At 36.9% G+C, this 12,865-nt stretch overlaps 1 protein-coding gene and 1 long non-coding RNA gene across 2 annotated transcripts; one reads left to right on the forward strand and one right to left on the reverse strand.

Moving 5' to 3' along the window:
- Window positions 1–719: 719 nt before the first annotated feature.
- On the reverse strand, window positions 720–8,464 carry LOC127532329 (low affinity immunoglobulin gamma Fc region receptor II-like). The gene is made up of 11 exons (XM_051943931.1): window positions 8,363–8,464; window positions 8,226–8,288; window positions 7,379–7,645; window positions 5,926–6,186; window positions 5,719–5,856; window positions 4,560–4,607; window positions 3,483–3,557; window positions 3,358–3,405; window positions 2,995–3,063; window positions 1,923–1,994; window positions 720–1,160 (listed from the first exon to the last, which is right to left on the reverse strand). The coding sequence occupies exons 1-11, from the start codon at window positions 8,391–8,393 to the stop codon at window positions 1,153–1,155; spliced, it is 1,080 nt and encodes a 359-aa protein (XP_051799891.1). The 5' UTR covers window positions 8,394–8,464; the 3' UTR covers window positions 720–1,152.
- A 1,028-nt stretch (window positions 8,465–9,492) lies between these two features.
- Window positions 9,493–10,967, forward strand: LOC127532344 (uncharacterized). Its single transcript, XR_007939724.1, has 3 exons — window positions 9,493–9,657; window positions 10,386–10,494; window positions 10,654–10,967. It is a non-coding gene; the product is annotated as an uncharacterized LOC127532344 (long non-coding RNA).
- The last annotated feature ends 1,898 nt before the right edge of the window (window positions 10,968–12,865 follow it).

The raw sequence follows: 12,865 nt of genomic DNA on the forward strand, positions 1-12,865 counted from the left end.
TGAGCGTTTATAAAAAGCTGCAGCATCTTCTGCACTCGTCTTCAGCAAACTGCACACTCTTCAAATAGACGCGATGCTGAAGAAGACGAACCACAGAAACCTCGTTCAGGGTAGGGTAAGGTCAAGAAACACGTGAAGCACCTGAAGGCATCGAATCATTTTAGAAAGATCTTTATGCTGAAGTCAAATAAAGACACTGAAGGGCCTTTAATTTTAGCCTGTGATGCTCTCATGAGAGGTTTTTTTGTAGTAATGACAAGAAATAAAGTTTAGAAAAGAAAATGCATGAAAAAACTTCTTGTAACACGGAGGCTTTATTGATCAAATAATGTCTGATCTAAACTTTGTCACTTTGCTGAAACATCTGTGAAAAGTTAAAACTATATAAAAATAGTGTCACACTGCTGCATTTAAACTTTCTTTTTCTGTTAAATCCACTTTTTTTCAGCCTGCCTTGTCAGCTGTTTTTGTTCTTATAAAACATATAGATTTATATACAGACAGTCTAATGTCTCCCTGTGATTGTGGCTGCTTTTAAAAGAAGATCTTTGAGTTTGAGGAAGTGACACTAAAACCTGACGGTTGATTATTTTTTAAAGAACTGAAACATCTTTGGTTTCCACACCAACTGAAATCCTGCTGTTTGGTGTCAAAGACCTCCAATCATTTCCGCTGTGACCTCACCATGACCTCTGTGTTGCACAAGAACGTAACATTGGTAAAGGCTGCGTTTGGCTTTTTTTTCTTTATTATTGTGGTTTTCCTTCAACTGAACTACAACAGCTGGAGAAACATCCACTCACAGGGAGGAAATTGTGTGTTACTGTATATAAAAGCAGATGATTCACTTTTTAAAAAAAGAGTACAACAGTATTTGGACAGAATTTACACCACTTGTTAGTTTTTGATTGAAAATACAGCATTGGTTATGGAGAGGCTGTTAAAAATGGGCTTTGCAAGTAATTTAAAAGGAGCAAATTAGCATACTTTTCTTTACAAGTTTAAATATTATTCTATACAGACTGAAAACTATGTCATAAATTGAAAAGGTGCTGAGTTACTGTAACATCCCTGAGCATGTCTTCCTCCTTTGCAAAGTGAAATCCAGAAGCAGAGCTTTAAACTGAGCATCTCCTCGTCTTCAGTCAGCTGTCACTTTCCTGTAAAACACAGAGGATAAGCACAAACTCAGAATAAAACTACATAACACAGTGGAGTTCATGATCCCAGTCTGCTATTAGCGTGCCACAATGTAGACGTCACATTTCACAATTAAAAAACCTTAAAAACTGACAGAACTGTCAGATTTTCAACTTTCTGGTGGCTCTTGAATCATTTCTCTGTGCAATTACGGTCTGTTGAACAACCAAATCTAAGTTTAAAATTATTTTAAAAATCTTCAAAAATAATCCGTTTGCTCCAACCAACTAGATTCTATTAGAAAATAAACAAAAAAATAAAAATATAAAAAAACTCTGCATTACTCAGCACAGTTTGTTGTAAGCCATTAGTGACTCAGCTGTGACCAGCAGTAATGTGAATAAAGTTCTGAGCAGAATTAGGTTGAACTGCAGGCAGTATTTACACTGAGCATATAAGAGAAACATCTAAGCGTTAAATATCTGTACTAGAAAGAGCCTCAGTGTTGTAAACATCTGTGAGCATTTGGCTGTGTATGTTGTTTCCACGCTGTTTCTCCATTTTGTCGGCTAAAAAATGTACAAACCTCAACTTTTTGAAATTGTTTTTGAATTCTATCTGTGTCTTTCCTGAGTTCTCTTGACTTCTACTGATGGTTGTTCTGTTTCCATAGCAGTCCAGGACTTTAGATTGCAGTGGAAAATTAGCCCACAGTGAGGAAAAATGAGACAGGAGCAAATCACAGGAGTGATTTGTGCTGTGGTTGCAGTAAAGTAACTTACTGTTAATGGAAGAGTAAATGACATCGTCCTCCTTTCTACGTGGCTCATTGGCTGCTCTCATCACCTGTCTGTCTGTTTGGGAAACAAATAAATACAAAATGCACAGTTTGGTTTTTCTGTTCATTTACAGAACACTAAAAGCACATAATATTACTTTTAATTTGCAGCAGCTGCTTCTTGTGGAGCAGTTTTATTACAGCTAAAGTTCAAAAGAACTCTGATAAAAATGGTGCTGTAGTTATAGATCATGTAGCTGTAGTTGTTCCTCAACTGTCCTGACCTTCTACATTTGGTTTTAATACTTTAAAACCAGCCACAGTGAAACTTACTGTTGGTGGTTAAATAAACACACTGACCTAGTTTCAGTCTGTGTTTGCTCTCGTGTGGTTTTTAACTGAGGTGACCAAATTATCACCTGAAACTGCAGGTACTTGCAAGAAAGCTGCTCTACAGACTTCTATCAGTCAAGTAAGATTTGACCTGTTTCTACTACTTCAGTTAAAAAAATGTTGAGAGTAAAATGTAAATAATAGAATCTGAAAGTTAATTAAACCAGGAACAGCACAATAGTAGAAATGTGAGTTGGAACAGAAATAGACTTTGTGTTCATTTGGAATTTGATGCAGTAACACAGTTCAAAAATGTTGAGATATCAGAAACAAAAGACGGGAAAAGTTGTGTAACATAAAAAAAACTCAACAAATGTGGTATAATAAAAAATAATTTACGTATTTTGTATCATTGTGACATGCAGCTACACATGGTTCAGTAAATATCACTAGCTGACTTCTGCTTTATCACTTTTATTTAAAATACGTGCTCAAAAGTGAGACTTTTCATGATGGCTTCAGGGTTTTTTGTCATATTTCAGCTCATGAATAATGAGGCTTTGTTTGATTGACTCGGCTAATCTCACAGATTCTGAATCAAGGACATGATGAAGAGCAACAGTGAAAATTTAAGGTTTTTATCCTCAATAGTTACTGAGAAAATGTCATTCAAACAAAAGCAAGAGTGAGAAAGCATTTCCACCAGTAGAAGAAGAGGTGATGTAACGTTTTAGAACACGTACTTATGTTGACTGAAGAGTAGATGATGCCCTCCTCTAGTGCACTGGTGGCTGCACTGGACTCTGATGGTTCTGTTGATTGAAACAGATAAAAGAAATGGACATCTAATCAATATGAAATTTAATTCTGAAAGCTTGTTTTTTTCTATTCATTTATGCAGCACTGATCATATTTGGAAACAGAATTGTACAACAACGCTGCCAGCTGGTGAAATTCATAAGATTACAGTGTAATAATGTCTATGAATGCAAAGTTTCACATTATTTCAAACAGAAATAAGCACCACAGACGACTTATTCTACAACAAAGTCAACACCAGCTAACAGAATTAAATGTAATGTAGCAGGAACTACATTTCCACTGACCTGACATTGTAACAAAAGAGTATGTCATGTGGTTCGGATCATCTCCTCCTGAAACAAAGTCTCTCATTTTATTTTTACTTTTCTAATCATTTTCTGACTTCAAAGCTCATTAAAAAGTAACCTACCTTTCCTCTTCCTTTGCTTATTGACAACAGCATATGTTGCATGATGTGGATCGGTCACATTGTCCTCTCTCAAGACTACAAGATAAAAAAAAAAAGAACAAAGATGTCTGAAAATGCAGAAAATTCGACTCAGCCCTATGCACGAATAAACATTTGCTAACATTTAGCATAATCTTTATAAAGCTACACTGCTATGTTTCTGTTCAGAAATCCTCAACATGCTCGTGTCACAAGTCATAAATGAGGATGCTAACTTTAGCATGCTAGCTTATGGTATCTCTTACATGACCATCAGGACATTTTTGTCATTTTCAGTTTAGATTTGTTTCCTCTAACTTTGCCTTCGTTAATGTAATGAGACCTAAAAAGCTGCTGTGTTTCTGATTTGCTGAACCACTTCTGTCTGTTTTTCTGCCCTGTGGAAAACCTTGTAGTGTCTCTTGAGTTAAATAACAAGGACTGGAGAAGATCCACTCAGAGAAAAGATGTTGAGTCTTGTATGTAAAAACAGAAAACAGTGACTTGACAGATCGTACAAATATTGGGATTATTGTTGTATCTTTCACCAACATGGAAATAGAACATCAGAAAGGGCCAATGCCTACAAAGATTCACCACATCTTGAACCTGCCATGAGTTCCTGCAGTGGAAAACCACCTTATATGTTCACAGTTTTTCTTGTAGCAGTTCCTAGGGCTAGTTAAAGTGGAAGTGCTGAGTTTCTTATTAAAGAATTAAACAAAATTATGTTTAGTCTCTGCAAAAGTAGTATTTTTCATAATATAATCATATCAAACTCAAATTCATTGGTTGGTTCTACTGCAATTGAAGAGGACTAAATTGGCCCATTTTGGCTGAAGTAAGAAGTGATGCTTCAGATATTTCACTTTGAACACTGAATGTCTGAAAGTAGCATTTCTAAAACTATGGCAAGTTTAGCTTAAAAAAACCTGTCAAATAACAACTGCAAACATGTCTTTGGCAGTGACGTTAGAAGGATTCATATTTTGAATTATCGTCAATCCTTAATTAGTTTCTATCGCATTGAAACAATAGAACTTGGTTGGAGTTTCTCACCAATGTTGTCGTCATGCCCTGGTGATGATTTTCCAGATGAAAGACAGACTGAAAAAGTAACAAATAGAAAAACAACAGTCTGTGTGTTTCAAAGTAATAATGATCATGAGTACATTGTTATTAAACTCCTTCTACAGTCATTGATTAAACCCCTAAAAGCTTGTGTTTTTGTCAAAGTTCCAGATTTAGTTTTTCCATGAAAATATCTCCACCTGCATTAACATAACTTAGACGCAAATCCACACTGCTGCTTCCTTTAGAGTGTGTCTATGGTGTCGACGGATTATTTTGCTCTGACCATGAATTTCATGGCAGTCTTGTGTTTCCAAAGACTCCAGTCACTCTGAATTAGAACTATAAAATCTGCTGGGTCAAGAAGAAAGTTGTTAATAAAATGTTCTTAGTGTCTCTTAACTTCCCATGAGTGATTAGAACTGACTACAGCTGATGACTCCTCTGAACTCATCATAAATTGAACCCATTGGATCCACTCATTAGACTGAAACGCTACAGCCAGGAAGTCTGAAGAGTTCAGCAAACATCTGGAAAAGAAAATCATTGAGTTGAACAAGTTAGAAAGTCACTCGGAGCCATTTCAAAGTAGCTTCAGATCCAAAATCATTTGTTTGTCAGAACAAAGTTCATGGTCCAGTTGTGTTACTGCCACCACCAGGAAGAAAACATAAACTATCACCTGCTGCTGAGAGACCATTGGTCAGGATGGTCAAGAGACAAGCAAGAATCATCAGAAAGCAGGTGTGAATGAATGAGAAGCTGCTGGAACACAGCTGTCAGTGTCCACAGGGTTTGACATCAACATGAGCTGAGAGGATCCATGAAGAAGGAAGTTCTTCCTCTAGAAGCAGAACCTTAAAGCTCCACTCAAGTCTGCTGCTGATCACATGGACAAGGAAAAGACCTGAAAAGCGTTGTCATTTTTGATCTATCGTATGATCTGTCATAAATCTTTGAAAGAACCAAAATACGTGATTGTTTTGATTCGGTGATTCCACCACAGAAAATGAAGAGTTGCTCGAGTCATTGGAGAGTAAACTACATTCTTTACAGACCGTAATCCAGCAAATGATTAATTTTCCATTGTGATTTGGAAAGCATATCTATAAGTCAACATCATTTCTAGAGAATAAGGTTGCTGTACCTTTGTGTTTGCTGCAGAGCAGTGCTCCCATCAGCAGCAACAGCAGAGCCACCAATAAAACACCAACAATCCATAACATGGGGGTTTCAGGGACATCACTGTCTGACAGTTCAGTGTCTTTGGGAGGTTCTGTAATGACTTGAAAAACAGAGATCTTAAATATGTTAAACAAACACACGGTTACACACAATGAAGAATACTAATCACCTGTTTTTTGTTTCTCTACAGCCAACCACATCTCAGGTGACTCTGCACATCCGGAGATGTTGCACTTGTAGAGTCCTTCATTAGACTTGGAGACACTCTGGATTATGTAGATCATGTCGTCATACCGCGTCTCGAGATGGACGCCATCTTTGTAGAAATCAACTGTGTGGTTAGACTCAGTTTTCTTGTTGATACAGCGAAGAGTCACATCATCTCCCTCCATCACAGGCTGCTCAGGAATTTCCAGCATCACAGAACCAGCTGAGAAACACGATAAAAAGGTATTTTGTTCTTCACATTTGAAAAAGTCAGTCATATCTGAAACATGAACTTTCTTGTCTATTAACCATCTGAACTCCAAGTGTTACTAAAACTGGAGAAAAATGTATTCACGACATGTTTTACATATTTTAGAGTTTCCATCTTTGCACCCTCTACAGACTAGATGTTTTCCACACGACTCTGACCATGAGCAGTAGAAAGATGTTTCATCATGCTGTGAATGTATCTTTTCTGTTTCTGAGCCATGCTGCATTCATCAGTCATGTACGTTATAATTTAGTTTGTTTCCAGACTTGTCTCCTCTCTTCTCTGTGTAAACACTGCCTGTTGTTCAGCTGAAAACTTTAAGTGTGTGTCATGTGACTGTTGGTAATCAATGACTGAGTCGTGTCTTGTGAAATGCAATGAGAATCAAATAATTTTTATTTTAATTAATCTGGTTTGAGCAAATAGTTTATTTTTTTATATAATTTATATGACATAGAATAAAGTAAATCTGATGAAATATCAAAATTTTAAGCTATTTTTGGAAATTTTTCTGAATGGAAACAGGTCACATATGATTTTTTCGAGGACTCTCTCAAAGTTAGTAATCCCATATATTTTTCAGTTTTTGGGTCATTCTAGACTTGGAGGACATTTTACGTCCCACCCATCAAATTTAAAATAATCCAATTACAAAATACTAAAACATGTAGTTGTTTTGAAATGTTATTGTCCTGAGACTAACTCTACAAAAACTAAGAGAAAAGAGAAAATAATGTTTTTTAAAATGTCAACTAAGTCTGGAGTTCCTCCTTAAAATGCCATGTTTCTCTTGTCCCACCCCCTGATGACCATGTTGAATCTCAAATAAAACAGTTCAGCATTTTTAAATCAACATAATATTTAAAATAATAATCATTATGCATGGAACTTGTGTCTAACAACAACCTTGTCAGCACAATCTTTTTAGCTGGTAGAAGAAGAAGAAAAGAGTGAATAAAATGAAATGCTGGGATTAACATCATCAAACAGTTTTCCTAAAGAATGGGTGGAGTAAAGCTATGTCCTGTCTTCTATTTTTCATATTTTCATAACTTTGTCAGCCTTGATTGGTGTCTCACTCTCACTCTTTAGAAGTCATGATTAAAGCTTACACATTTTAAAACACATCGAAAACTCAACCTACCAACAGTGATGTTGACGGTGTCACTTGTTCGTCCATCTTCGTCTTCACACCAGTATTCTCCGCTGTGCTTTATAAATGCAGGATCAAATGTGCAGGAAGACTCCAATGAGATGCACGTGTTAGAAGAAGAATTGGCCTTCAAGGCTTTCTGCAGCTTCCTCATCACTCTCCATTCAGAGACGCCATCAGTCCCCTCACAGGTCACAGAGAAAGACTCATATTCAGAGAACTGAAGTCTCTTTGGATCAACACGAAGAAAAACTGCATCTGAAAGGAAAGCAGTGAAGAAATGCTATCAAGATGAAATATCTGTGATTCAACAAGGCAAGACAAATATTGGATTTTTTGGGTTATTTATTATACAAAATATATAATATATATATCATATATAATTTTATTCAAAATTGAGGTAACCTGGAATCAGCATGTCCAAAGTACTTCCAAGTGTCCAAAGGTGTTACCAACACTGGAAATAAAATGTTGATGACAAACTGTAGGTATTTCACTATTTATTTGTCATGAGTCACTGATAGCTTCACAGTTGTGTGGGAAAGAATCGTTTGTTTCTAACAAGTCAAGTTAGTGCAAATGTTTTATTTTTGACAAATCTTTGAAGGATTCAAATAATGTGATTGTGATGAACTATCACAATTCCAGGCTTAGATTTTTTTTTGAATAATTTGATTAAAATGGTAAATTGGACTTTTTTTTCCACAGTTCCTGGTGCTGAGAAGTGGTGAAATTCTGGAAATCTTTAAAAATAACATACTTTCTGAACCTGTCACAAGGTTTTGGCATTCTGAGGTGTAACAGACAGCGATAGCAGACCTTTATGTTTCTAACTCACCAGCTTTCTGAGCAGAGTAACTGTGGTCCACTTGTGCAGCCAGCAGGACGAACACATCCACCACTGCAGAGACAAATCAGACAGATGATGGAACATGTGGCGACTGAACAGATGAAGTGGACACAATCTGTACTTACAGAGTCGGATGCAGAGAGCTGTAACCTCCATGATGCTGCTGCAGACTGTCTGAGCATCAGACTGAACCTCTGCTAACACATCACGGAGCTCAGAACCTCCTCTTCCTGTCTGAATTATTTCTGATGCAGCAGCAGCGCGTCCATAAATATCTATGAGAGATGCTGCTTCTACACTAGTGATAATAACTTAACTGGTTTGATGTAAAAGAAGGAAATTGAACGTTTGAAATTGAAAAACTAAATGAGTAACCTTTAAAATGTGCGTGGGTCCTCAGAGTAGAGACAGCAGAAGTCAAAAACTTCAAATACCATGAAGCTGCAACATGTGTTGTTTATTTGCTTATTTGTCTGTTTCAAAATGTTTCCAGTGCAGAAAGTTTGCGTCTTTTCCAAATCCGAGCCTGATTTACAACCTGACCTGTTCATTATAAATAGATGGAAACAGCATATTCTGTAGAAATCATTGTGATATCAGCCCTCAGTCCTCTGAAATGATTGTCTTCCTCTCCTTTGTCTGTTGTTGGCTGAATCTGAACATCTGTAAACAATACAACTCTGCCCTCTGCAGTCACAAAGCCTCTTTTCACCTCAACTTGGTTCAGCAACATGAACCTTAGACCAAAATATAAAATATTTATTGTATTGAATTTTTTTTTGCAAATGAAGTCTTCTGTATATGTATGTATATATATATATATATATATATATATATATATATATATATATATATATATATATATATATATATATATGGCATGCCTATGGCATGCCGTTTAGGAAATTATATATATAATGAAAGTCGATATATATATAATGAAACTTGATATATATATAATGAAATTTGATATATATATATATATAATGAAAGTTGATATATATATTATGAAGGAGCAGTCCCCGTCTCACAAGACCACCACAGTGAGAGGAAATGTGCATCACATTATCAGGTCATTTCTATTAGGCTTTATTTCATGATCACTATCAACTGTATTTTCGACTTTCATTATATATATATATCAACTTTCATTATATATATATATCAAGTTTCATTATATATATATATATATATATCGACTTTCATTATATATATATCAACTTTCATTATATATATATCAAATCTTTTTTCCTACCGAGCCCCGGAAGGGACATGTCCGTATGGCGAAGCGACAATGAAGGACACTCACCCGGACGAGAATTTTATTGAGTTTTATTTTGAAATCGGCCTGAAATACACAGACATTCAAGCAGTGCGATGCGCTAAGAGTCTGCTATGCAGACCAGCGATCCTGATAATGGTAAGTTTTATTTCTCCAACATCCTGCTGTTATCCTACTATGAATACGCTAGCTACAACAGTCCCATATCAGTATTATGAACGTTCCGCCAGCTAACGCGGTCCGGACACCGGATCACTGATTAGAGGTTGGCGTTGAACTATTGTTTGCCAGCCAGTTAGCCGCTGGTAAGCTAACAAGCTATGAAACAACTCCTTATAAAACCGGAGGAAAGCAGCAGCAATATTTCAGTCCAAGACCTGTATTCAGAACCTCCCACGCTGTTACACAATGACCCATTAATCATATTACTGAACTATATGGTTATCATTGAAATTTTCCTTGAAGAACCAGTGAACTCTTTGCGAACACATTTTAATTTATGTGTTGATTATGTTTCGTATCAGTAATACAAGTCTAAAAAACTGATTCAAATGATCAAGTTAACACAATGAAGTAAAGAGTACTGGTAATCTGCAGCTATTTTCATAATTTCAAGGTAAAATTCTGATGTGTGATTTTCTAGCTTTGCAGATGTGGAAATCCAATGCACTGATTTCTTATACACAGATGCTTTTGGTGTTTTTTGTTGTAAAATAAAACAAGGCATTTATCACTGTTGGAAATGATTACAGGTATTATTTGTAACACTTTCTAACATTGTATGGACAAAGCAATAAATCAGTTAATGGATAAAATCATTTGTATTACAGATGCTATCAACAGCATGTCTTGTTCATTTTATTTAGTTGTCGGCCTTGGATGATGAGGTCCAGTTACCAGGAGCACTAGTCTGCAGCTTACTGGTTCCGTCCTGCAGCTCCTCCACGCCGTCCTCCTCTCTACAGACCAAATCAAGTAAGATCTGTTTAGACTATGCAGACATCAACATGATCAGTATGTTATCTTTTGACCCATCCTAAAATCACAAAATAGAACATTTACTTTAAGTTAACTGTGTTTATGAAAATAGAAAATAATTACTGACAACTAGTACTTTTTGGTGCTTTTATGCAGGAAAAGGGAACCAGGAAGCTGCTTTGGATCCTCTGCAGTATCTGGAGAGGTCAGAGGAACGGTTCTTGGAACAGATCGGAAGACACCAAGACGTGACCTCTGCCATGCTCCAGAACATCCAGAAGATGAATGAAAACCTTGGTTGCACTGATGGGACGCATGGTGTCGGTGCTGGAGCAACTGTCCCAGAATTAAACTGCATTGTTGACTATTGGCTTTTCTAGAAAATAAATCTTTTTTAGTACTTCACCTGTTTTGTATTTTACCCATGCACTTTGGATGAATAAACAGAAATTTGTGATGAGAGATGCAAATTTTGTCTATAATCTACAGAGACTTTATTCAGTGTTCAGTGCACACTTTTGTTACACACATTTTGACAGATAAGCAGTTGTGCTTTTCAAGCAGATTTTAGTCAGAAACATCAGTAGCATATATTGTTTTTTTTACTGTTACACCAATCTAGGTAGATAAACTGCACTACTGCAGCAGATATATTATTGAAATGTGCTTCTATTATGTGTCTACATACACTGCTCACAAATAGTTATTCAACTTTTGGGTGAAATTGATGGAAAATATAAAAAGTGCATGCTGTAGTGATATATCATAAAAGTAGGGTATTTAACTAGAAACATGCAATAGTGATTTCCTCATCTCAAAAAAAATTATTGAATCAAAAGCTAACAACAGTGGAGGGTATGTCACAATAAAAATGTCTCAGTTTGGACAGAACAGCAGCCTTCAGCTGAAATCCAGTACAACTGTGTCCCACCAGTGGCGTGATCATGGATGTGTCCAGGCAGCAGCTGACCTCTGCCTCGTAATTAGCCTTAAGACCAGCTATAAAGATAAACATAGATATTATCATTATCATCAACATATGGTGCATGTGTTTAACCTTTAAGCTATGTAGGGATGCAAATGTAGTTGAAGCTAAGTAGCTGAGCTAATGCTAACACGTTCAGTGTTCAGAATCAAAACATCTCTAAAAATTACCTGTTTTCTCAAACGTAGTCGCCGTTCCCTGTGACAACCATGAAGACAGATAGATAATCACAGAAGAGCTCATCTGAAGAGCAAATGTCCAATAAGGTTCCTGTTTTTGTTTGCCATGTCCTTCCAGGGCTCAGTAGGAAAAAGTCTGAATATATGGAATGAAACTTTGAATAGATGGAATGAAAATCTGAACATTCTATATTCCGACTTTCATTCAATATATATCGACTTTCATTATATATATATATATCAATTTTCATTATATATATATATCAAGTTTCATTATATATATAATTTCCTAAACGGCATGCTATATATATATATATATATATATATATATATATATATGTATATATATGTATAATGTTCTTGGTGTTTGACTTTTTCTTGATGTAATTATTGATATTATTATTCTCCAGTCCTGGACAGCATGAATCACTTCCTCTCTAGTTCCACATTGAGACCTGCTGCACTACTAAATGAGAACCATTTGGTCCTTTATCTTTGGAATTGTGGTGAATTTAGCACAAGTTTGAAAAACATACTCATTTAAATAAACCAAAACACCAAAATTACATAATTTTTTAGAGTCATCCATCCATCTTCTTCCGCTTATCTGGGGTCGGGTCGCGGAGGCAGCAGGTGAAGCAGGTTGTTCCAGACATCCCGCCCCCCAGAGACGCTTTCCAGCTCTTCCTGGGGGATCCCGAGGCGTTCCCAGGCCAGACAAGATATATAATCCCTCCTGCGAGTTCTGGGTCTGGCCTGGGGTCTCCTCCCAGACGGACGTGCTCGGAAAACCTCCAAAGGAAGTCTCCCTGGAGACATCCGAATCAGATGGCCAAACCACCTCAACTGGCTCTTTTAGAGGCGAAGGAGCAGTGGCTCTACTCCGAGCTCCCTCCGGATGTCTGAGCTCCTCACCCTATCTCTCAGGCTGAGTCCAGCCACACTACAGAGGAAGCTAATTTCGGCCGCTTGTATCTGCGATCTTGTTCTTTTGGTCACTACCCAAAGCTCATGATCATAGGTGAGGACTGGAACGTAGATGGACTGGTAAATCGAGAGCTTTGCTTTACGGCTCAGCTCCCTCTTCACCACGACGGACCGGTACAACGCCCGCATTACTGATGACGCCGCACCAATCCGCCTGTCCATCTCTCGCTCCATTTTCCCATCACTCATGAACAAGATCCCGAGATACTTGAACTTC

Source organism: Acanthochromis polyacanthus, chromosome 23, assembly GCF_021347895.1.
Source record: "Acanthochromis polyacanthus isolate Apoly-LR-REF ecotype Palm Island chromosome 23, KAUST_Apoly_ChrSc, whole genome shotgun sequence".
NCBI lineage: Eukaryota > Metazoa > Chordata > Actinopteri > Pomacentridae > Acanthochromis > Acanthochromis polyacanthus.